General features: G+C 45.6%; 1 protein-coding gene across 3 annotated transcripts in view; it reads right to left on the reverse strand.

Annotated features, from left to right (window-relative positions):
- slc2a1 (solute carrier family 2 member 1) overlaps positions 1-23372 on the reverse strand; it is a 58222-nt gene extending 34850 nt beyond the window's left edge. The window contains exons 1-2 of one of the 3 annotated variants that reach the window (XM_033047864.1): positions 23358-23372; positions 3845-3942 (exon numbers count right to left, since the gene is read on the reverse strand). In XM_033047864.1, the coding sequence (XP_032903755.1) occupies positions 3845-3859 (15 nt within the window). In that variant the 5' untranslated portion in view covers positions 3860-3942; positions 23358-23372. Of the gene's footprint in view, positions 1-3844; positions 4444-23233; positions 23253-23357 lie in introns of those variants that run through there. The other 2 variants (XM_033047865.1, XM_033047862.1) reach the window with 2 other exon arrangements.
- Between the last annotated feature and the right edge of the window lie 3482 nt (positions 23373-26854).

Here is a 26854-nt window from a genome sequence, read left to right on the forward strand (position 1 = left end):
GCGCATGTCACAAGCGCGAAGCTGAAAGACCCTTGCAGCTGGGGTCGCAATTTTTCCCCCCCCAAAAACCTCCAGAATTTCAGGTAATTTCCGTCAAAGTGGAAACGCTGATAGCGCTCCAATTTTCTTTTCTCTGGATTTTTTTTTACTTTGGGGAAAAAATATCTTGGCTGGAGGCCCCATAGATTTTGAGGCTCTAGGCTTCAACCTATGAGGCCTGTAGGTAAATCCAGCCCAGCCGAGGCCCTCCTAGGTCTCGAGTCCCTAAGCTTACACTTGTGAAGCTTATTCCTAAATCCGGCCCTGGATATTGTCGAAATGTGGGAGAATGTTTAAGAAGAAACTGTACATGCTGGTTTACACCAACGATAGACAAAATGCTGGAGTAACTCAGCAGATCAAGCAGCATCTCTGGAGACAAGGAATAGTCAAAAGAAAAGGAAACATCACCTATTCCTTTTCTCCAGAGATACTGCCTGACCCGCTGAGTTACTCCAGCATTTTGTGTCTATCTTCGGCGGGACAAAGGTTTAGATGAGCATTTTGGATGGCATGGACGAGTTGGGTCAAAGGGCCTGCTTGCATACTCCATGACTCTATGACTGAGGTACTGGGAAGAACTCAGTTGAGGTCCTGCAGCAGCTTGTTATTTTTTTTGTTCAAGATTCCAGCATCTGCAGTCTCCTGTGTCTCTCTTTTTTTGTAATTGGGGATTACCTACAAATGCCAGGATTAATCAGGAAACTGATCTCGTCAGTTTTACGTACAAAATACTCAGATAGTAAATGTGGAGACATGTTATGTTAGTTGATAGAAGACCAGCAGGAGTCTCCCCCCCCCCCCCCCCCCCCCGCCCCCGTTAGATACAGATTGAGCTGATTAAGAATTTATGATGTTCGCTGTTGCTACAGCAACATATTCCTGAGAGCATTTAAGCTCTGATATCCTTTCACGTGATTCCAGCCGGCAGGTCCGCCTTGTTCAGGCCGCTGACTGATGTCTCATCACCAACAGCCAGAAGGGGGGAAATAAATTATTGTCAGAAACTATTAAAATCTCATTTAATGCCCTCGTTGTAACAAATCACCCACAAAGGCCAACATCATAAATCAGTGTAAAACAGCAATAAACAAAAAAAATCCACCGTTCATCCCCTTCCTAGTTTGGTTATAGATCGATAGTTCTTAAGGACGTGTTTCATCTGCAAAGCTAGTGACCATAACTGGCAACTTGCAGATTTCTGCCAGCTAAGAAATCAAAAGAAAGAGTCTCTTGGTGGGGAGAAGAAAGCAGGACTGAACCCCTACCGGAAATCACAGGGCAACCTCACAGACCGAGAGCTTGTTGTCTGAGAGCTGGGCGACGAGGTACGCTCACTTCCTCACGTACACATCGCACGCCCCACTTGTCTCAAACACACACAGCGTCGGACTTATACAATTGCTAGAGGCAGCTACACTCGGATGATGCAGCCTGAGTCAGTCCAACGCGCCTGGGGAATGTTGTTTTACACCGAGGCCCTTGGACAATGTTGTAACCTGTCAGTTGGGGAGTTAGCAGTAAAAGTAAGGCGTTCTGAGATTATCTTGAACACGGTTCCAACAGGGACAACCCGGTCAGGTAATTTCTGTGGAAGGAGTGGGCAGGCGATGTTTCGGGACGGGACTCTTCTTCAGATTGAAGATATGCGATGTTTTGGGTCGGGGTCCTCCAGACTACTTCAGTTAAAGAAATAAAGTAATTCTTTAGCCTTGAGTCAACCTTAGAGCAGAGATTGGGGGCATCCCCCAAAACAGAAATCCCCTGGAGATAACACTAAATACCAGCGAATGTTAAAACAGATTTTACTTCGCTCAGACTTCTAAATCCCTGCAGATTTAGTGTTCTGATGCGATCACGGGTATCTGGGAGCTGCTTCGAAAGCTAAGTTGTGAAGGAACACTATACTAATCAATCAAACATTGAATTAGCCACACAGAGCATCGAATTCGGCGAATTGAATTCGTAGAATATTGAATGCAGACCCGCTGATTTAACAAAGGCATAGAGGTTTTTTTTAATCTAATGGCATCAATGTTTTCAAATGGACTGGTGAAACATAAACAAAAATTACTTGCAACTGTTGGAAATCTAAGCTAAAAGCAGAATAAGTTGGAAATAGGAGATGCAGGGGGCGGCGCTGAGGTGTGGGTCTGAGACCGGGGCGCTTATGGAGAGGTCTCCGACCTGCCGAGCGTTTCCCGCGTTTTCTGATTTGATGTCGATCGGACTTGTTGTTTCGAACAACTTGATTTCAATCTGATTTTTAAATTTCATCCCGTTTTAATCAAAAGGAACCCATGGAATCATATAACACAGAAAAAAATACTCTTCAGTCCAACACTTCCAAGATGCCCATCTAAACTAGTCCCATTTGCCCCTTATCCAAATGTCTTTTAAATGTTGTTATTCTACCTGCCTCAACTACTTCCCCCTGACAGCTCGTTCCATGTATCCACCATCCAGAGTGAAACAGATGCCTATGTTTCCTACTAAATCTTGCCCCGCTCAGTTTAAACGCAGTTCTTGATTCCCCTACACTGGGGGGGAAAACTCGGTGCATCCATCCTAGTTATTCCCCCCCACCCACGATTCTTTATATCCTCCAAGATCGCCTCTTAGCCTAATGCCCTCCAAAATAAATTCTTAGCCCGCCCAAAATGTCCCTACTGCTCAGGCCCTTGATTCCTGGCAACATTCTTATAAATCTTCTCTGCACTCTTTTCATCTTAATGGCATGATCCCTAAGCCAGGGCGGCCAACCCTGAATTCGATATTCCAAATGCTTCCTCTATATTAAGTCTTAGATAACGGAGAGTTACACAAGTTTGAAAGTACAACCACAAGACTCAGCAACAGCTTCTTCCCTTCTGTTATTAGGCATGTAAATGACCCTTCCATCCATAAGCTGGATAGTATCCTTATTATTCGTATACCCTATTGTTTCTGAAATTGGTGCTGACTATATTCTGCACTCTGTGTTTTCTCCTTTGCTCTATTTATTGTATTTCAGTTTGGCTTAATTGTATCTATGTATAATGTTGGCTGGTTTGAGGGCAAAACCCAAGCTTGTCACGGTACCTCGGTACACGTGACAATAATAAACCTAACCCCCCCTCCCCCCTCCACAAGACTAAATATTGAAGGGTTTACGGGTGAAAAAGAGCATTTTAATGCTGTGTACGAAGCCAGGCGGCTAGTCTTTCTACTCATTAATTAAAGAGCTCTCCCTTCTCCACCGAACACAAGCGGCTCTGTGACGTTCTGCCAGAGCAGTTCCAACAAACAGGACAAGAGCTCGGCGCCCAGTCGCCGACTTCTTGCTCCACATTTCCGCCCTTCCCTCTCCCACCCTCTGCCCGGCCAGATCATTGTGTCTTGCAACACGAGGGAGCCGAGAGAAGGGAGGAGCGAGGCGGAAGCGCCCAGCCTGCTGGAGGGACTGACTGACCTCCAGTGGGGGGGTTGTGGTGCGGGATAAGGGGAGAGGAACTACCCCCACCCCCTGGGAGCGCTGACAGGAACCCCTATCCCGGAGTTCCGGCCCCCGTCCCTTCTATTGGGCCAGTATAAGAGAGATGGGCCGACCGGCTACGGAAGTGGCGGTTCAGATTACATGAAGGGCGTTGGGGGGGAGAGACCCGCGGGGCTGGATGGTCTCAGCCGCTGTGTCCATTCACACTCCGCGTTAGCTCACAAGGACCGGCCTCTCCTCCCCACACCCCGGCGTTAACAACACCCTTCCCCCCACCCTCAAGGCGCCGGGCCGCTGGCCACCAGACGCCCGTAGAGGGATGTTTCCTACCTTCTCATCGCCCATCCTGCGGCCGGTTGCGGTGTCCCGGGGAAGGACGCTTCTCTGTGTCCCGGTATCAGGCGATCTGTCCCGGTAAACACCGCTCTCTCTCCCTCTGTGTGTGTGTGAGTGTGTGTGTGTGCGGCCGGCTCCCGGAGTCGGGAAATCAGCCGCGGTAAAAAGTCTCTTCTCTCCGCTAAAGTCTGTGTCGCGGTAGAATCTCTGTCTCTCTCAGTCTCCCGATGAAGCCCGAACTCTCCCGATAAAGACTTTTTCTCCCCCTTTTAAAGGGGCTTTTCCTCTCGTTAAAAAAAGTCCTCTCTTTCTCTCTTGGTCGGGCCTCTGTCGTTGCTTAAGGTTCTCCCTCTCGATAAAGGGTCTTCCACTCTGTCGGTGTGTGTGTCGGTGTGTATACGTGTGTGTCGGTGAGTCGGTAAGGTCTGTTCTCTTTGCTCCACTTTGATCAGCTCATCCTTCTTCTGCCTCTGTCGCCAGCAATGGCTTTCTGCGGCCGCAGCCGGGAACCTGGTCTCCTCTTTGTGTGTCGCCAGTTTGAATGGGATTGGGTAACAGCGGTGACGTACGAGGGGTGTGTGATGGGCTTGCCACCCTTCCATTCGCTGGCAGGCGGCCCGGGCCAGGGGGTGGGGACATGATGATGGTGATGGGGGAGAGAGAGTCTTACCGTCGCTCGCTCCCTCCCCTCGCTGGCCGAGCTCCAGCTATGGGTGGGAAGATGGGTGGGGGTTGAGAGAAAGTAAGCGCCAGGCAACACCCAGTGACATGAACAACTCCGGCTCTGACTCAGGCTGGGGTCAGGTGCCCTGAGCTGTAACGTAACCCGATCGGGGCCAGCAAAAAAAGCCGACCCGAGCCTCTCGCAGCGTCTCATGGAAACGCGAGGAACTGCAGATGCTGGAATCTGGAGAGAGGGGAAAAAACACACACACACACAGTGCTGGAGGAACTCAGCAGGTCGGGCAGCATCTGTGGAGGGAGATGGACAGGCGATGATTTAGGTCGGGGCCCTTCTTCACAACGGTTTGTCTTTCCCTCACAACGTAAATAAAAAGATTTATTACAGCATTTCATCTGGAAGAACCACTTTGCCAGGGTATTTGTTCCTCTAATTCCAAAATAATTTTTGGGGGGGGGGGGGGGGGGGGGCTACAGTTCAACCCCAACAAGGTGATTACCTTAGATGATGTGATAGAGGGAGTAGAATTGGGCCATTCCGCCCATCAAGTCTACTCCGCCATTCAATCGCGAGTGATCTATATCCCTCCTAACCCCATTCTCCTGCCTTCCCCCCATAACCTGTGACACAGCTTAATCAACAAAGTGAGTAGTCCCCTTTTTACTCAGTAAACCCTTTCTCTACGCTATCTTCATGCACCAAAGCCCTGGATGGAGTGGAAGTGGACAGGGTGGTTCCACTAGTGGGAGACTCTGGGACCAGAGGTCAAAGCCTCGGAAGAAAATATGATGAGGGATTAGGCAGAGGGTGGTGAAATTCATTGCCACAGAGGGCTGTGGAGGCCAAGTCAATGGATATTTTAAACAAGGCAGTGATAGGTAGATTCTTGATTAGTAAAGGTTATGGTGAGAAGGCAGGAGAATGGGGTTGAAAGGGAAGGATAGAGCAGCTATGATTGAATGGCAGAGCCGACTTGATGGGCGGAATGTCCTAATTCTGCTCCTAGAACATATGAACTTATTCTGCTCAGTGGCCCAGCTGGTAGAGTGTTCCAAAATTGGATCCTGACCTCTGGTGCTGTCTGTGGAGTGTGCATGTTCTCCCCATGACAACATGTTCTCTGGATGCTCCAGTTTCTTCCCATGGCCCAAACGCGTGCGGGTTTGTAGGTCAATTAGCCTCTGTAAATTGTCCCTAGTGTGTACAAAGTGGATGGGTAAGTGGGAATACTCAGTTGAACCTCTACAGGGGTACTATAGACAGCATATTGACAGGTGTAATCGCAGCCTGGTTTGTCACCTTGAATGCCAAGGAATGAAGGAGATTACAAAAAGTAGTGAACACTGCCCAGTCCATCACCAGTACTGACCTTCCCACCATCAAAGGGATCTATATGTGGTAAAAAGGCAGCCAGCGTCATCTAGGACACACACCACCCCGGCCACACTCTTATTTCACTCCTGTCATAGGAAATAAATTGTGATGTCCACATTCAGTAATAGTTTGTGTAGGAAGGAACTGTTTCAGTTTACACTGGTTTACATTGAAGACACACAATTCTGGGGTAACTGGGGGGTCAGACAGTGATTCCGCATAAAAGGAATTGGTGACGTTTCGGGTCGAGACCCTTCATCAGACAGAGTTGGGGAGAGGGAAACTAAACATATGAGAAGATACAGAACAAAGCAGAGCCAACTGTACATCGATGACTCAGGAAATATGGAGTCCACTATGGTCCATTGTTGGCTCGGGACGTGGTGATAATGAAGGGTACAAATGGTGAAAATAGCAAGAGGACTAGAGTCTCCTGGAATGCAGGGTCCTACCACCAGGGGCGCCGCACAATTGGCAGCCCCGCCAACAGTCTGTTTTTTCATCTTTCGTCTTTAAAACATTTTTTAATGCGTGTTAAAAGTCTGTGTAAATGTTCTCTGGTTTGTTTTATGTGGGGGGAGGGGGAGGGGGTCAGGGGAAACTTTTATTTCAATTTCTTACCTTGCCTGAGATGCGATTAGTTTTCGGATTGCATCTCTGGCCTACCATCGACGGAGTTGGAGGCCTCCTCGGACTGACTTTGGGCCCCACCGCAGAGCGTGGACTTAACATCGGAGCCGATTCCTTGCCTGGGATCGCTCCAACCGCGGCCTGCGGACTTACCATCAAGAGCTCGCAGTCTCGGGAGAGGCCGAGTCGGGAAGCTCCAACGAACGCAGAGGCTCAACCAGCCCCGACCCGGGGCCAGAATAGACATCCCCCCAATGCAGGAGCTGATCGCCTCGATGTGGAGGGCCAAAACGCCACCGGCTACGGGAGTCAACATCATCCCGTCAACAGAGGGCTCAAGGCCCCCGACCGCGGGAGAGCTAAGGGAAGAGATTTTAACTTTTTTTCGCCTTCCATCACAGTGTGGAATGCGGAGGAGTCACTGTGGTGGATGTTTATGTTAAAATGTATTTTGTGTGTTCCATTGCTTTTTATTGGTATGACTGACTTGGCAAATGAAATTCCTTGTATGCTGCAAAACACACTTGGCTAATAAAATATTATTGTGATTGTGATTGTGATGTTTAAGAATCTTTTATTTAGGGAGGGACTTTCTCCTGAACAAGGAGTCGAGGACCAGTGGGTACAGTTTGATAATTAAACTGGGCTGTGAAGCACTGAGATAGGAAGATATTTCTTCACTCAGAGGACTGTGAACCTTTGGAGGTCTCTACCTTGGAGGGTTCAGGAGGCTGACTGTGTTCATTAGGAACAAATATTAATACATTCCTGCACGGTAAGGGATCAGGACTTTTGAGGATAATATTTTGAAAACGACATTGGGAGAGAAGTTGAAGAGGGAGAATTTTAAGCCTTTGCATGTCATCCACACACGAATGTTGATCCAAATGCTTCTTTGCATTTAACATAGAACATGCAGCAATGGAACAGGTGTTTCAGCCAACAAAAATGTCCATGCCAACCATGTTGCCAAGTTAAAGTAATCTCTGCTGACACGAGATCCATATCCCTCTATTCTCTGAGCATCCATGCTACTGTCTAAAAGCCTCATAAACGCCACTATCTCAGAATCCTTGTTCCCACGAGATCCGTTGAGAAGGAGAAGGACAAGGTACAAGGCTTCAAAACTTAATAACAGGTTTTAAAACATTCGCCTTGTATTTCCATTACGGTTTTCCAACACTTCAGGACATCCCACAGCATCAAACATCTAACTTCCACTTAAACAGCTTCGAGATAAAATCGCCAAACAATCGCCATGGATTATTTGAACAAAAAAAGATGTTGTAAATTACAAAATGTGAATTAGCTAAACAAAATAAGGAGTGGCAACAGTTAGCGGAAAAGAATGCAGGCTTCAGTGGGGAAGTAATGAAGTTTTATTGGACTTTGATTAGGCCACATTTGGAATATTGTATGCAGCTCTGGTCACCCCATTACAGGAAAGATGTGGAGGATTTGGAGAGGGTGGAGAAGCAGTTTACCAGAATGCTGCCTGCATTAAAGCATATTACCTATAAGGAGAGATTGGACAAACTTGAATTGGTTTCTCTGACGCGTTGGAGGTTAGGAGCAGCCTGATAGAAGTATATAACACTATGAGAGGCAGGGATAGGATAGATACTTAGAACGTTTTCCCCAGGTTGGAAATGTCAAAGACTGTATGGCATAGCTTTTAGAGAGGGACAACGTTGAAAGAAGATGTGTGGGGTAGGTTTATTTAGAGTGATGGGTGCATGGAGGCAGACGTGATATTGATATTTAAGAGGTTTTGAGTGGAACACATGAATATGAAGGGATATGGATTATGTGTAGGCAGTTTAACTTGGCATCATGATCATCACAGATGTTGTGGGCTGAATGGCCTGTTCCTGTGCTGTACTGTTCTATGTTCCATATTCAGCCATAGAACATCTGGTTGGAGTATTTATGAGTATTTTATTACTTAGTCATCCAGGGGATGTGGGTGTCAATGGCAAGGCCGACATCTATCACACATCCTCAAATGCCCTGATCTACTGGAGTGGCCTGCTGATCTATTCAGGGAGGTACGTTCAGGTCAGCTACAATGCTGTAGTTCTGGAATCATATGTCGACCAGGGCAGCAGATGTCCTACCCAGCAGGACACCAGTGAACCAGATGGATATTTACAACAATCTGGCACTTTCATGCTGATTATTGATACCAGATTTTCATTTCAGATTTTTTTAAAGCACACAAAGTGCTAGAATAACTCGACGGATCAGGCAGCATCTCTGGAGAACATGAATAGGTGACATTTCAGGTCAGGACCTTTCATCCCAGATTGATCTGCTAAAGTACTCCAGCACCTTGAGTCTTCTCTTTGTAAATCGGCACCTGCAGTTTCTACACTGTTTCTACACTATCATTTTTGATAGGTTATTTAGCTGAATTGATATTCCCTCATAGCTGTGTGGGAATAATGCTCAATGTCTCAGGAATTACAATCAAAGCCTGGGATTAGCTCCGAACTTTCAATTAAAAACAAAAATTTGCAACTGCTTTTGACTGCCACTAGTCACTGGCCTCCCATCTGAAAAACAGCCCTCCACCACTACCCTCAGACCCCTAATACCAGCCCAAATTTGTGTCCAAAATTATCCAGCATCTCTGGAGAACAACATGGATAGGTGATGTTTTAGGTCCCTTCATCAGACTAATTGTGCTGGTGGGGGGGTGTAGAAAGAAGCGAGGTGAAGGCAGGACAAAGTCTGGAAAGTGATGTGGATGCCGTTTCTCCCCTCCTTTCCCACTCCCGTACTCTTCTACCCAAAGATCCGCTATAGGATCTTTGCTTCTACCTACCGTATATTATTTCCTCTGGTTTCACAATTCACGCCTCTTCTATCCTTATCTCACACTTTTTGTCTTCTCATCTCTGGCCTCTGTCCAACCATCCGTCAATTAACCCGCACTCCCCTCACCCGTATCCACCTATGTGAACTTTGTGTCTTTTTTTTCTGCAGTTTCTTGTGTCTACCAAAGATCCTATAGCGAGCAAGATAGATCACTCGACGAAAAAGACATAGTACAGTCATGGGCAGATTCATGGATAATTTTTGGCCCCATTTCCGTAACCGGCTTCCGTCTCCGCACCAAAGGTCCCATAGCGGAGCAAAGATACTAGTGCGGAGACGGAAGCCGGTTACGGAAACATCCTCGTAAAAATAAAAGGTCTTTGGTAAAAATCATCTCCTCATTTTCAGAATGATAATTTATTAACACAAACTGTCCCCCCACAACGTTGATTACACTGCGAGAGGGATAGCCAAAGTCGGGTCGGGTTACTGAAATGGATTTAAAAAAGGCCCACGTTCCGCTCCGTTGCGTACTACACGTCAGCCCATTGCATTTAGCAGGAGTGGTCTATCTTGCTCCGCTATAGGATCTTTGGTGTCTACTTTGTATCCAATTGACTAGCTCATCCTGGAACCCATGTATTCTAACCTTCTGGACCAGTCTACAAAGTGCACCATTGTCAAAGCCCTTGCTAAAGTTCATGTCTACTGCCATGCCCTCATCAATCCTCTTGGTCACCTCTTTAAAAAACTCAAACAAATTGTGAGACACAATTTTACACACACAAAGCCACGCTTAAGGGCCTGTCACACTTACGCGATTTTTTTCGGCGACTTGCCAGCACCCGTCATAGTCGCAGCAGGTTGCCGGAAATTTTCAACATGTTGAAATTCCAGGTGCGACCAGAAGAAGGTACGACTCTTTAGGCCACTACTCACGACCATACAGGCGTCACCCTGCGACATGTCGTGAGTAATGGCTCGAAGAGTCGTATCTTTTTATGGTCGCTGCTGGATTTTCAACATGTTGCACATTTTCGGCCACCTGCTGCGACTAATGACGGGTGCCGGCAGTCGACGAAAAAATCGCGTAAGTGGGACAGGCCCTTTACTCTGCCTAATCAGCCCTTGCTTTCCCAAATGCAAGCTCTTCTGCATTTGATGTGAATGTTGAATGTGTGGGCTCCTCTGCTTTGAAGAATCCAAATGAATTGTCTGATGGTCTTGTAGGACACCTCCATACAACCCGCAACGATGATCCTGAGCTGATACATTCACCTCTCACTTTAATTCACCTTACTTCTCTCATTCTCTTACACTCTTAAGAATAAGGGGTAAGCCATTTAGAACGGAGACGAGGAAACACTTTTTCTCACAGAGAGTTGTGAGTCTGTGGAATTCTCTGCCTCTGAGGGTGGTGGAGGCCAGTTCTCTGGATACTTTCAAGAGACAGCTAGATAGGTCTCTTAAAGATAGCGGAGTCAGGGGATATGGGGAGAAGGCAGGAACGGGGTACTGATTGGGGATGATCAGCCATGATCATATTGAATGGCTCGAAAGGCTGAATGGCCTACTACTGCACCTATTGTCTATTGTCTATTGTCAACATGGTAAGCTCAAGGAACTACACACATCAGACAACAGTGCCCAACATCTAAGTCAACAATCTCAGGTAACCTCACCAACATCAGTTTTATCTTGTACCCCCTGGGTCCAGTGCCTTCCAACCTACATCTGAGACACTTCACACGCTCTTCGACACTTCAGTAACTTTATGCCCCTGTCCCACTTAGGAAACCTGAACGGAAACCTCTGGAGACTTTGTGCCCCACCCAAGGTTTCCGTGCGGTTCCCGGAGGTTTTTGTCAGTCTCCCTACCTGCTTCCACTACCTGCAATCTCCGGCAACCACCTGCAACCTCCGGGAACCGCACGGAAACCTTGGGTGGGCCGCAAAGTCTCCAGAGGTTTCCGTTCAGGTTTCCTAAGTGGGACAGGGGCATTAAATTCCTATGCCCCGATTGCCTGCTCTTTACCATGGATGTCTAGAACCTTTACATCTCCATTCCCCACCACGGAATCTGAAGAAGCGTCCCGACCCAAAACGTCATCTATCCATGTCCTCCAGAGATGCTCCCTCACCTGTTGAATTACTCCAGCACTTTGTGTTCTACGCAAGATTCCAGCATCTGCGGTTCCTTATATTTCCAATTGCAGGGAACTTTTTCTGATGGTGTCATATCTGGCGAGTTTTTCTGCAAAGTCATCCATCTGTGTCAGCTGTCAAAGTCAACTGTGTGATCTTTTGGGCAGCGTTCCCTTTTATCTCATATTCCCACCAACTGCTGTCCTTTATATACCTATCATTTTCAAGCAGTAATTGTTTCACTCCTCCACTCTCATTTATCTCCCTCTATTTATAAATTCATGTCATGGGAGCAGAAGAGAGCCATTCGCCCCATCGAGTCTCTTCTGCCATTCAATCATGGCTGATCTATATTTCCCTCTCAACTCCATTCTCCTGCCTTCTCCCCATAACCCCTGACACCCTTACCAATCAACTATCAGTCAATCTCTGCCTTTAAATTCCCAATGCCTTGATCTCCACAGCTGTCTGTGGCAATGAATGCCACAGATTCACCACCCTCTGACTAAAGAAATTCCTCCTCATCTCCTTTCTAAAGGTATGTCCTTTTATTCTGAGGCTATGCCCTCTGGTTCTAGACGCTCCCACTGGTGGAAACATCTCTCCTCTGGACAAATAAACTGTGATCAGCAAATGTTCACCACTCTCATCTTGGCACTATCACCACTTCTGTTAATCTCAGTCTCGTTACCTTTACCTTAGGTATTCCTTCTCCTTTTTCAACAGCCTCCACTTGTCTACTAATTAAAACGTGTTGCATTTCTAACTGATCTGAAATTTTGACCATTTAGGTTTCCACAGATCCTGTCTGGCCTGAGTACTTCCAGAAATTTTTTTTTTAAATTTCAGTTTCGAACATTCTGATGTTAATATAAATTGTGTTCTATTATACATAATAAACCTTGGAATGTTGGTTTCCTGGGATCTTAAACTTCAGCACTGTCATCCCAAGCGTTTCAGTTCAGCGGGTAACTCTTGGTATCCTTAGTCCAGGCAGCAGAGTGGTAGACAGAAGGTCATAAGGTCATAAGTGATAGGAGCAGAATTTGGCCATTCAGCCCATCAAGTCTACTCCGCCATTCAATCATGGCAGTTCTATCTCTCCCTCCTACCCCCATTATCCTGCCATCACCCAATGATCCCTGACACCCGTATTAATCAAGAATCTCTGCCTTAAAAATATCCATTGACTTGGCCTCCACAGCCTTCTGTGGCAAAGAATTCCACAGGATCACCACCCTCTGCCTAAATAAATTCCTCCTCATCTCCTTCCTAAAGGAACGTCCTTTAATTCTGAGGCTATGACCTCTGGTCCTTGACTCTCCCACTAGTGGAAACATCCTCTCCACATCCTGCAATAGCAAGGAGAGACATTAGCTTGGATGCTGTAGAATCTGTATGGGTAGAACTGCAAAATAGCCAAGGGCAGAAAACGCTTGTTAGAGTTGTATACAGACCACCAAACGGCAGTAGGGAGGTTAGGGATAACATCAAGCAGGAAATTAGGGATGCGTGTAGCAAAGGTACAGTGGTTATCATGGGTGACTTTAATCTACATACAGATTGGGCCAACCAAATTAGTAACAGTGCTGAGGAGGAGGATTTCCTGGAATGTATATGGGATGGGTTTTTAAACCAATATGTAGAGGAACCAACTAGAGGGCAGGTCATCCTAGACTGGGTATTGTGTAATGAGGAAGGATTAGTTAGTGATCTTGTTGTGCAAGGCTCCTTGGGCAACAGTGTCCATAATATGGTGGAATTCTGCATTAGGATGGAGAGTGACATGGTTAATTCAGAGACAAGGGTCCTAAACTTAAATAAAGGAGACTTTGAAGGTATTAGACGGGAATTAGCTAGGACAGACTGGCAAATTATACTTAAAGGGTTGACAGTGGAGATGCAAAGGCAAAGATTTAAAGACCGCATGGATGAACTCCAGAAATTGTTCATCCCTGTCTGGCGAAAAAATAAAACTGGGAAGGCGGCTCAACCGTGGCTGACGAGGGAAGTCAAGGATAGTGTTAAATCCAAGGAAGAGGCATGTACATTGGCCAGAAGAAGCAACAAACCACTGGGAGAAATTTAGAACTCAATAGAGGAGGACAAAGGGATTAATAAAGAAGGGGAGAAAAGAGCGTGAAAGAAAGCTTGCGGGGAATATAAAAACTGACTGTAAAAGTTTCTTTAGGTATGTAAAAAGGAAACGATTAGTGAAGACGAATATAGGTCCCTTACAGTCAGAGACAAGTGAATTTATATTAGTATATAAAGAAATGGCAGAACAGTTAAACGAGTACTTTGGTTCTGTCTTCACTGAGGAAGACACAAAAATCTCCCGGAAATACTAGGGGACCGAGGATCTAATGGGAGGGAGGAACTGAAGGGAATCCACATGTCAGAAAATGGTGTTTAGTAAACTGTTGGGACTGAAGACAGATAAATCCCCAGGGCTTGATGGTCTGCATCCCAGAGTACTCAAGGAGATGGCCCTAGAAATCGTGGATGCATTGTTTTCAATGTTCTCTCGACTCTGGATCAGTTCCTGGGTTCCTGTGGCCAGGGTAACTCCACTTTTTAAGAAAGGAGGGAGAGAGAAAACAGGGAATTACAGACCAGTTAGCCTTACATCGGTAGCGGGGAAAAAGCTGGAGTCGATTATTAAAGATTTTATAGCAGAGCATTTGGAAAGCAGTGACGGGATCAGTCAAAGTCAGCATGGATTTATGAAGGGGAAATCGTGGTTGACAAATCTATTGGAATTTTTTGAGGATGTAATAAGTGGAATGGATAAGGGAGAGCCAGTGGACGTGGTGTATCTGGACTTTCAAAAAGCCTTTGACAAGGTCCCACACAAGAGATTAGTGTGCAGAATTAGAGCACATGGTATTGGGGGGTAGGGTATTGACATAGATAGAGAACTGGTTGGCAGACAGGAAGCAAAGTGAAGGAATTAACAGGCATTTTTCAGAATTGCAGGCAGTGACAAGTGGGGTGCCGCAAGGCTCGGTGCTGGAACCCCAGTTGTTTTCAATATTTATTAACGATTTAGACGAGGGAATTAAATGTAACATCTCTAAGTTTGCGGATGACACAAAGCCAGTTGGCAGTGTGAGCTGCGTGGAGGATGCTATGAGGCTGCAGGGTGACTTGGATAGGTTGGGTGAGTGGGCAGAAGCATGGCAGTTGCAGTATAATGTGGATAAAGGTGAGGTTATCCACTTTGGTGGCAAGTACAGGAAGGCAGATTATTATCTGAATGGTGTCAGATTAGGAGAAGAGGAGGTGCAACGAGACCTGGGTGCCCTTGTACATCAGTCACTGAAAGTAAGCATGCAGATACAGCAGGCAGTGAAGAAAGCTAATGGCATGTTGGCCTTCATTGCGAGAGGATTTGAGTTTCGGAGCAACAAAGTCCTACTGCAGTTGTACAGGGCCCTGGTGAGACCGCACCTGGAGTATTGTGTGCAATTTTGGTCTCCTAATTTGAGGTAGGACATTATAGCTATTGAGGGAGTGCAGCGAAGGTCCACCAGGTTAATTCCCGGGATGGCGGGACAGACGTATGATGAAAGAATGGGTTGACGGGGTTTGTATTCGCTGGAATTTAGAAGAATGAGAGTGGATCTTATAAAAACATAAATTTCTCAGAGGATTGGACAGGGTAGATGCAGGAAAAATGTTCTCGATGTTGGGGGAGTCCAGAACCAGGGGTCATTGTTTAAGAATAAGAGGTAGGCCATTAAGGACTGAGATGAGGAAAATAATTTTCACGCAGAGAGTTGTGAATCTGTGGAATTCTCTGCCACAGAAGGCAGTGGAGGCCAAATCATTGGATGTTTTCAGGAGAGAGTTAGATTTAGCTCTAACCGAATAGCCCTAAGGGAATCAAGGGATATGGGGGGAAAGCCAGAACGGGGTACTGATTTTGGATGATCAGCCGTGATCACCTCGAATGGCGTTGCTGGCTCGAAGGGCCGAATGGCCTACTCCTGCACCTATTTTTTTAGTATATATATCTTTTTAAATCCACTCTATCCAAACCTTTCACTATTCGGTACATTTCAATGAGGTCCTTCCTCAACTTTCTAAACTCCAGTGAGTACAGGCCCAGTGCCGTCAAACCCTTATCATATGTTAACCCACTCATTCCTGGGATCATTCTTGTAAACCTCCTCTGGACCCTCTCTAGATTCAGCACATCCTTCCTCTGATATGGTGCCCAAAATTGGTCGCAATACAATTGCCTGGCCCGACAACTGCTACTGACCTCCCCACCATCGAAGGGATCTACAGGAAGCTCTGCCTCAATCGGCAGCTAATATCATCAAAGCCCCCACACCACCCTGATCACCCCCTCATCTCACTGCTGCCATCGGGAAGAAGATACAGGAGTCTGAGAACTGCAAACTCTAGGTTCAAGAACATCCTCTGCGCATCAATCATCAGGCTCTTAAACCACGCTGCCTACAATTGTACCACACAGTGCTGTTATCTTTGTTTTGGTTATACCCTGTACTGTGGTTTGTACTATCGTGGTCTAGTTAACTAGTGTCACTGATTATTTATTATATTTTGGATTATTGTACATTTATTTGTTGTGTTGTTGCATTAATGTGCTTGTAAAACTGCAGCAAGTAAGAATTCTATTGTTCCTTTCCCAGAGCATATGACAATTAAATACTCTTGATTCTCTCGACTACTCACCACCAAACAAAGACATGTGACGACTGTTTGGTGGTGAGTAGTCGCCCAAAGAGTCGGACCTTTTTCTGGCCGCAGCTGGATTCCCAACATGTTGAAACTTATCGGCAACCTGCTGCGACTATGACGGGCGCTGGCTAGTCACCGAAAAAATCGCGTAAGTGGGACAGGCCCTTAGTACCTATTTAGTATGTGGCTCTTAAGTGAAGCCCTTATACTGTGCTCTCAGAAGGAGAGCTGCACTGAAGAAGATCAGGTGAATTCTCCCGAGTTTCCTCGATAATAGTTACCCCCCTCAAACAACCTCCCTGGGTGAAAATTGTCTGTATGATTACATTGCTGGTCTTTGGAACTGACTGTTTTTCTTACGTTGAAACATTGTCTACACTTCAAGGGTAGTTCCCTGGTTGTGGAGACCTTTGGGACATGCTGAATGAGTGTTTTTAAATGCAAGTTGTTCTTTCTGAACTCGAATTATTCTCCAGTGTTGTTTCAATTGGTTATAAATAAACTGATTTGCATAAACTTGTAACACTAAGCTACGGTTTTTAAAATTCCCTCATGGGAGTTGGGTCTGGCCATCGAGGCCAGATGGTGCTGTCCTTCGGCTGGCCCACAATACTGGACCACTTCATAGTCCACACTGGTCTGGAGTCACATACTGTCTAGGTGGTGCAGCAATGGAGTTGCGGCCTTACGGCTCCAGAGCCTGATCCTGACCACGGCTGCTGTCTGTATGGAGTTTGCACGTTCTCCCTGTGACCTGCATGGGTTTTCTCCGGGTGCTCTGGTTTCCTCCCACATTTCATAGACATACAGGTTTGTAGGTTTAATTGGCTTCATTAAAATTGTAAATTGTGCTTAGTGTGTGTGTGTAGGATATTGTTAGTGTACGGCGATCACGGGTCGCCACGGACTCAGTGGGCCGAAGGGCCTGTTTCCGTGCTATATCTCCAAACTAAACTAAACTAGACGAAGGAAGAATAATGGTGGCATTCCTGTAGCGAAATTGGTGGAGTTTTATAATAATCTGGAGACACTCTAAACAAGAAGCAAGATTATTACTGTACACTATGTTAATCAGGAATGTGCTTAGCTATGGCAATACTAAACGTCACCTATTCCTTTTCTCCAGAGATGCTGCCTGACCCGCTGAGTTACACCAGCATTTTGAGTCTATCCTCAGTGTAACCCAGCATCTGCAGTTGTTTCCGACACATAATTTGAGGAGATTTTGCAGTGTAGATGTAAAATGGGGACACAAGGAACTGCAGATGCTTAGAATCTTGAGCAAAAAACAAAGTGCTGGAGGAACTCAATGGATCAGGCAGCATCTCGCAAGGGAATTGAACAGATGACGTTTCGAACTAGGACCATTATTCATTATAATTCTTCGCACTTCATTGGAAACAAAGCCCGTAACTCCAAAGACTCTCGGTTTTAATAACATTTCAGTCCCAACCAATTCAGAGGAAAGGCAGCAATGCTGCAAATCTGTCACCAGCATGGTTTTATTTGTCTTGATCTTATCGCACGACTCAATAAATTAGAAATTCAAGGTCAGCTGTCCTTCCACACCCAGAGATATAAAAGCCAATATTGATTTTATTTCAAAGTATTTCATAATGTATGCGGTAGTAATACTGAATGGAGTTAATTCACCAATGCCCAAGGGCAGTGAAACTGGAGAAAAAAATCTCACACAGAGCCACGGCCTTTGAGAATAATTATAGACTAAAGTTTTCCTTTAATAATGCAACATGTCGGTTTGTAAAAAATATCCCGTGACACCAGAAAATTGGTGCATTCTCAGTTAAGATCCAGTTAACATCAAGCACAGAGGTTGCTGCCACACCTATTGCCGCACATTCTCAATATAAATCCATTAAAAAGCAGAGACGGTAACGAGCCCTAACTCTAATCTGAACTGTAACTAAGTGTAACCCTCAGTTATAATTAAGAACTTTGACAAAAAATAAAATAAACAATGCCAATGTCATCTTGAGTCGTCAAGAAACAAGAGTCAAGAGTGTTTAATTATCATATGTACCGACAATGGAACAACGGTCATAAGGTCATAAGGAATAGGAGCAGAATTAGGCCATTCGGCCCATCAAGTCTACTCCGCCATTCCATCATGGCTGATCTATCTCTCCCTCCTAACCCCATTCTCCTGCCTTCTCCCCATAACCTCTGACATCTGTACTAATCAATGAAATTCTTACTTGCTGCAACATTAGAGGCCTATATATATAATAACTATTTTTAGATTATAGTCATTATTTTAATAAAAAACAATAAATTAATAACCATAATACTAGTGTAAGAAAAAACAAAGTCTGTAGTTCCACCAATGACTGTCCCGAGAAGATCATAGTTGTTGAGGTTAGTATTGTGCACAGTGGCGGACTGGGTCTAAAAATATTGGTTGCCAGGAGACAAAGGGGGCCCACTTCATCAGGGGTCCACTTGATATAGGGGGCTCACTTCATCAGGGGCCCACTTGCCATCGGGCACGCTGGCCAGTCCGCCACTGATTGTGCAGTGTTCAAGAGCCTGATGGTTGCTGGGAAGAAGCTACTCTTGAACCTGGTGGTCACAGTTTTCAGACTCCTGCACCTTCTTCCTGATGGTAGGAGCAAGATGGGAGGGTGGTCAGGGTGATGTGAGTCTTTAATGATATTGGTTGCCTTTTTGAAGCAGCGCCTCCTATAGATTCTGTCGATGGTTGGGAGGTTAGTACCTGTGATGGACCGAGCAGTGTCCACCGCTCTCTATAATCTCCTTCATTCCTGGGCGTTCGAGTTGCCGAACCAGGTCATGATGCAACCAGTCAGTATGCTCTCTACCATACGTCTAGAAGCTCAAGAGTGCAGAAGCCCTGCACTAAACATGACCCTATGCCTCTAAACAAGGATGAATTCACATTAGGAAGGAGGGTAAGATGATGAGTACATATGGAGCCTAATAAATGCAGGTGGATTTGGATGAAAGTCATGATGGCTTCGGCCAGATCAAAGTGGCACTGAATCTTCAGTCGTGAGAACAATAAGCACCAGATGGATGATTATCCCACTGCCCGCAAACTGAAAACCTAACCCCAATTGACAGGTCAAATGAAGACCAACATATCGAGAACACCTTGCTTCCTCTCTGGATAGCCCAAAGCATTCACCGCCAACTTCTGAGACATGGTCGTTGCTAATCTGCACTTGACAAGATGCAGAAAGAGCACAAGAACGGTCATGGGAACAGATTCTTCAGCCCAACTCCTTCATGCCATCCAAGATGCCCCACCCGAGCTAGTCCCATTTGCCTGTGTTTGACTCATGTGGCTCTTATCCCTCTAAATCTTCCCTATCCATGAATTTGTCCAAATATCTTTCAAATTTTGTTATTGTACTTCCATCCACCCACGATCCTCTGTATGAAAAAGTTGCTCCTCAGGTTCCAATTAAATCTTTCCCTTCTCGCCTTAAAACCTACGCCCTCCAGTTCTTCATTCCCCCTATCCTGGGGGGAAAAGCTCTGCACATTTACGCTATCTATTCCCCTCATGATTTTCCTATTCCCCACCTGGCAGAATAAAGACTCAGGCCCTCAAGCCTTGGCAACATCCTCGTAAATCCTCTCTGCTCTCTTTCCAGCTTCGGTTCAGTTTAGTTAATTGTCATGTGTCCCGAGGTACAGTGAAAAGCTTTTGTCGCGTGCTAACCAGTCTGCGGAAAGACCTAATGGCATCTAAAGCAGGGCGACCAAGACTGACAGTGTTGTCAGTGCAGCCTCACCAACATCTTCTGCAATTGTATAAACAGCATAAATTGTCCAATCTGGCCCCATTATTCACATGCCAGACACCAGACTCAAAGCAGTAAAATGTTTTGATGCTATAAATTTTATTTGCTTTATTTTACTGTTTGTTCTCTTGATGACACAGTGTGTTTCCTGCTTGAGGTTGTGCCCAGTGTACCAATGACCCCAAATCACCTCTAGGATAGAGGATCTAGTCTAGGATATTCCTAGCACATGGAACAGGGATGCAGGGTGGAGTTTGACCCATGTTAGGCCGCTGGGACTGCAACAAAGGCAGGCGATAAATCTGTAACATGCCGTAACACAGCTTTCAAAGGCTGTTTCTCCTCACATCACCATGGAAGCACTGATGGATATCACGGAGTTAAGTCCTACTTTTTCTTCTAAATTAACAACTGTCAAAGGATTTGACAAGTAAGATTAATTGGTTTAAAAAGCATCACTAATTTGTACATAAGTTGCTGAACAATTATTTTCCTTCAGGTCACTTAATCCATTGAGCAGTTGAATAGAAAATACAGTAATTACATAATGTTATCAGCAGCCAGCAGAACCTCTGCTGAGAAACAGAGAGAGAGAGAGAGTGGGCATCGCATTTTAAATTATCGTTTAAATATTTAAAAAAATAGTGCCTCTAAATTTGATTGTATGCATTTCTAGTCGCCCCATTCCAGGAAGGATATGGAGGCTTTGAAAAGGGTGCAGATGAGGTTAATGAAGACAGACACAAAATGCTGGAGTGACTCAGCGGGCCAGGCAGCATCTCTGGAGAGAAGGAATAAGTAACGGTTCAGGTCGTTACTTCCCTTTCTTTAGACAGGTGAGGGCTGTAGACAGCATCCATCTGACGAAGGGTCTCAACCCGAAACGTCACCTATTCCTTTTCTCTAGACCCGCTGAGTTCCTCCAGCATTTTATATCTATCTTCAAGAGTCAAGTCAAGAGTGTTTTATTGTCATATGTCCCAGATAGAACAATGAAATTTTTACTTGCTGCAGCACAACAGAATATGTAAACATAGTACACTGTAAACAATATAATAAACGAGGGAGAAAAAAAGTTCACTGTGTGTATATACACATATTCACAAACACACACACACGCACACATATGTACACACAAAAAAACAAACAATAGTAGTGCAATAATAATAATAATAATAATAGTCTATTGAAATTCAGAGCTTATTTGAGGTTGTAGTGTTCAATAGCCTGATGGCTGTAGGGAAGAAGCTGTTCCTGAACCTGGGCGTTACAGTTTTCAGGCTCCTGTACCTTCTTCCCGATGGCAGGGGTGAAATGAGTGTGAGGACAGGATGCTGTGGGTCACTGATGATGCTGGCTGCCTTTTTCAGGCAGCAACTCCGATAAATCCCTTTGATGATGGGGAGGTCAGAGCCGGTGATGGGCTGGGCAGTTTTCACAACTTTTTACAGTCTTTTTCGCTCCTGGGCGTTCAAGTTGCCGAACCAGGCCGTGATGCAGGCAGTCAATATGCTCTCTACTGAACACCTGTTGAAGTTCAAGAGAATCCTCTTCGATGTAAACCAATATCTGCAGTTCCTTCCTACACAGAAGAGTCTGCTGCCTGGATTTAAAGGATATTGGCCAGAGGGAGAGGCTGGACAAACATTGGATTGTTTTCTCTAGAGTGGTGAAGATTGATGGGAGACCTGATAAATTATATAAAGTTACACAGTCATAACTTTTTTTTCCCCAGGGTGTAAATGTCAAAGACTGGAGGACGCAGCTTTAAGGTGAAAGGGCCAAAGTTTGAAGGAGGTTTGCGTGGCAAGTCTTTTACGCAGAAAATGGTGGGTGCTTGCAATGAACTGCAGGGCAAATGGTGGAAGCAGGTGTGATCGTGGCAGTTAAGAAGTTTTTAGATAGGCACATGGATATGCAGGGAATGGAGGTGATATGGATCACATGTAAGCAGAGGTGGTTCAACAGGATGCTGCCCAGATCAGTGAATAGCTATAAGCAGAGGAGGGACAAACTTGGAATGCTTTCTCTGGAGCGTCGGAGTTTGATGGAAGACCTGATGGGAATTTACAAAGTTACGAGAGGCTTAGATAGGGGAGACAGTCAGAATCTTTTCCAACGGAAGAAATGTCAAAGACGAGAGGCCAGAGCTTTCAAGTGAGAGTAGCATGATTTAAAGGAGATGTGCAGGGCATGTTTTTCACATAGTGGTGGGTGACTGGAAAGCAGTGCCAGGAGTGGTGGTGGAGGCAGATGCAATATTGGTGCTGACGAGGCCTTCAAATAGGCACGTGGTTATGTGGGGAATGGAGGGGTACGCATCACATGCAGGCGAAGGAGATTATATTACCTTGGTATCATGTTCGGCATGGACATTGTGGGCTGAAGGGCCTGATCCCACGTTGCTCTGTTCTATGGTTGGCCCAAGATTCAACAAAATGATAATCCTCAAATGACTTACATTCTTCACACATGTGTTCAGTTAAAGATTATTGATTGCCTAAAACGGTTTCCAAGTATCTTCTGGTGAAACCTATTAAGTAATAATCAAACTTAGGAGACCGTGAACCACAGCACAGGAACAGGCCCTTGGGTTTACAGTGTCCATGCCGAACATGATGCCAAGATCAACCATGAACAAACCTCCTCTGCCTGCATGTAATCCATACCCCACTATTCCCTGCATATCCATGTGCCTATGTAAAACCATCTTAAACTCCACTATCTCATCTGCCTCCACCATCACCCAGGTGTAAGTGCACTGTGAACAATGTTGGAATATGGTGTTATGGCGTTATAGTGTTAAGGGCCTGTCCCACTTTCACGACCTAATTCACGACCTCTGCCGAGTTTGCCCTTGACTCATACTCGCAGCATGGTCGTCACGAGGTCGTAGGTAGCTCGTAGGAGGTCGTAGGAAGGTCATAGGTAGGTCGTGATGCTAGTCATAGGTACACGTGGCATCAAGTAGGTCGGGGCGTTTTTCTAGCCTGATACAAATGTCCACGAGTAAAAAAGGTTGTGAGTTAGGTCGTGAAAGTGGGACAGGCCCTTTACATTTACAGCAAAAATAAAAAGTTCAGGAGTTGTGGTGAACAGGCAGGAGCTGAGACTGAGATCAGATTGGCCCCAAATCCATAAAAATGGTGAAGAGGTTAACTCCTGCTGCTTGAAAATGACTTGATTCTTGCAAAAGGGGAATCTGTGACCAAATAAGGAAAAGCAAGCAACGTGTGTGTGTGTGTGTGTGTGTGTGTGTGTGTGTGTGTGTGTGTGTGTGTGTGTGTGTGTGTGTGTGTGTGTGTGTGTGTGTGTGTGTGTGTGTGTGTGTGTGTGTGTGTGTGTACGTGTGTACGTGTGTGTGTGTGTGTGTGTGTGTGCGTACGTGCGTGCGTGTGTGTGTGCGTGCGTGCGTGCATGAGGAAGGGAATGGATATGGGCAATTCTGGAACGTTGAAGCATCATACAGTGACTTCAGAACAAAGAAGAATACAGCATAAACATTTTGGTCAAAGGTGAAAGCCAAGTTAGTTTATTTTTCAACGTATGTGATGTTTGACAATACCGAGAAACGAGTCTGTGTGCCCAGCGTCTGTCTCAGGGGACTCTTCATTGGAAGAAGGAGGTTTTTTAAACAATCAACTCTTATCTTTCCCCAGTTGTATTAAAAAAAAAACAGCTGCAAGCTTTGGCTGTGTGTGTTTAATGACAAGTTTTTCCCTAGAAAGTATTGTGTAAGAATTGAGAAAGAGTACTAAGAAAATAATTTAAATGCAACATCAGTCTGAATTGACTCAGAATTGCAATTTTCAAAGGAAAATACACAACTGTCCAGCACCCTGCAAACTCTCAGCCAGGATTGACTGGAGGGCTTTGATGCATGGAGCCAAGCGCACTATGGTCACAGAGTTACACCCCAAGCTAGTGGGCAGCAGTAGGACCATCACCTTTCTAACACTTGGCTGGGTTACACAACACGTAATATACATAGTCAACTATGGCAAGCTAGGCTGTGCGCCTTCATTTGATGACGTTGAGAGTGGAAGATGCTGTTCTACATTAGAGAACTTAAATTATTGACAGGTACCCAGAGATTGGGTAGCTTACAACACAATGGTTATGAACATTGAATTCTCCAATGTTAGGTAACATCTAACAACTCCCCGCTCCCCTTTCTCCTCCCACATGCTGCCTTTCCCCCCCTCCCCTGTGTCCCACCCTCACTCGCACCTTTTCCCTCCTCTTGCCCCTCATCCTTCATTCCTTCCTCTGGCTTCACAATTTGCAGCTCTTCAATCCTTCTGTATCACACCTTCTGTGTTAATCTCCAGCCTTTGTTCCATGTATCTATTGTTCCGACCCAACACCCACCCCCTCCCCTCCCCCCTACCCATCGTGTCTGTGTCACTCACTACTTGCCAGGCTTTGCCCTACCTCTCCTCCCAGCTTTCTCTCCCCACAATCAGTCTGAAGAAGGGTCCTGACCCAAATGTCACCTACCCATGTTCTGCAAAGATGCTGCCTGGCCCGCTGAGGTGTTCCAGCACTTTGTGTCCTTTTGTGTAGACCAACGTCTGCAGTTCCATGTTTCTACCCAGTGATCGGGATTATTGTTACGTGCACTGAGAGAAGTGAAGAGCTTTTATTCGCCTGCTATCTTGTCAAATCGAATCATATTATGCTTGAGTGCAACCCATCCATCCACAAGTACAGCAGATAGTGCAAAGAGAAAAATACCATAAGTGCAAAAAAAAGTGTTACAGCGTTATAACCTTACGTCCAAGATCTCTGGTGAGATACGTTGGTAGAAGGGAACTACACCCTAGCTTGTGGAAGGACAGTTCCGTAGGCAGATAACAGTGCGGAAGAAACTGTTCCTGAATCTCAATGCTTTCAAGCTTTTGGATCTGACGTACAATGAAAAGCTTTTATTTCTGTGCTATCTGGTCAAATCAAATCACATCATGCATGAATACAGCCCAGCCATCCACAAGTGCAAAGAAAAGCACCAGAATGGAGAGTAGAGTGTGCACCGTTACAGCGTTACAGTTCCAGAGGAAAAGTCCAATGTCTGCAATGAGGTAGGTTGGAAGATCGGGACTGCACTCTTATCGGAAGACAGTTCAGTAGATGGATAATAATGGGGAATAAACTGTTCCTGAATCTGGTGGTGTGCGCTTTCAAGTTTTTGTACCTTCTGCCCGAAGGGAGAGGGGAGAAGAGGGGGATGACTGGGGTCTCTTCTTCTTCGAGTCCGTTGCAATCTCAGATGTCGTTCTGCCAGTATCTGGCGCAGGTCAGGAACTGGGGTGAAATATTGCGTTCAAATGCATGTGTTTTAGGTGTCATTTGTGTTGAAGTTATCTTGTGAGTGCCACACCCTGCCAGCCATCATGCCTGGGTCGATTTTGCAACGATTTGGAAATAGTCCGGGCATTTTGCCCCAGTGTGTCTGACATGTATCCAGCATCAGGTGTACACACATTCAAGGTGGCCGACGAGAGGTTCCTGGCGAGAGGGCCTGAACATCGGGCCGCCCGTAGCGGTGACTACGGGGTGCTCGGGAGGCCCCGGCCACTGGTGAACATTGGGGAACATCAGCGAGGAGGTTGACTGGACTTTGGTCCCTTCCCTCACAGTGGGGAACTTTGGTGATGTTTGTGTTGTGGACTACTGTGTTCTGTGTGGTTTTTTTTGGATTTTTTTGTATGACTGTAGGGGAAAAATAATTTTGTTATCTCTTCATTGGAGACAATGATAATAAATTAAATCAAATCAAATCAATGACATCAGCAGTGGTCGACAGCCATTTCTGTGTTTATTCTAATTTAGTTTAGTTTAGTTTAGATCAGTTTAGTTTAGTTTAGAGATGCAGCGTGGTAACAGGCCCTTCCGCCCACTGAGTCCGCGCCGACCAGCAATCACCCCGTTCACTGGTACTATCCTGCACACTGGGGATAATTTACAATTCTTACTAAAGCCAATTAACCTACAAACCTACAAGTGTTTGGAGTGTGGGAGGAAGCTGGAACACCCAGTGAAAACCCACACGGTCGCGGGGAGAACGTGCAGACTCCGTACTGACAGCATGAAACACGGGTCACTGGCACCGTTAGGCAGAAACTCTACCGCTGCGTCACTGATTTGTTTGCCACTGAATATCTGTGTCTAATCGATGAATGAAATAATTTATTAAGATATGGTGACAATTTGTGTTTTTTTTAATTAGCTCTTTCATGCCATTGATTAAATTCTTTGCAAAATACGTGAATGGGTTTCATTGGGGTTTCCCTGTGGAGTGCTACTACCAACAAGAGTTGGGTTTTCTGCCTTAGAATGTCTCAAAGCACCATTCAGCCAAAGACGAGCATTTAAGGTGTGGTCAATGTTAGTACAAGAGAATTACCACAGTCAGTGTGTGCATAGCAACTCACCCAAGCAACAATGTTACAATGCCAGAGGAGATGTCTTGAGTTGTTGCTTAAGGAATATATATATTGATCAGTGCACTCCCTACTTCATCTTTGACATGGTGCTGTGGGATCTTTGCTCTTCACCTGAGGTCAGTTAACATTGTGTAGGAAGGAACTGCAGATGCTGGTTTACACCGAAGATAGACACAAAATGCTGGAGTAACTCAGTGGGACAGGCAGCATCTCTGGAGAGAAGGAATGGGTGATGTTTCGGGTTCTTCTCGACCAGAAACGTCACCCATTCCTTCTCTCCAGTGATGCTGCCCGACCCGCTGAGTTACTCCAGCATTTTGTGTTTATTCTCGGTTAACATTGCATCCCAATCTTGCCAACTCCAACAGTGCAGCCCCACCCTCAGCACCAGTCTAACAGTCCAAAT

Source organism: Amblyraja radiata, chromosome 31 (genome assembly GCF_010909765.2).
Source record: "Amblyraja radiata isolate CabotCenter1 chromosome 31, sAmbRad1.1.pri, whole genome shotgun sequence".
NCBI lineage: Eukaryota > Metazoa > Chordata > Chondrichthyes > Rajiformes > Rajidae > Amblyraja > Amblyraja radiata.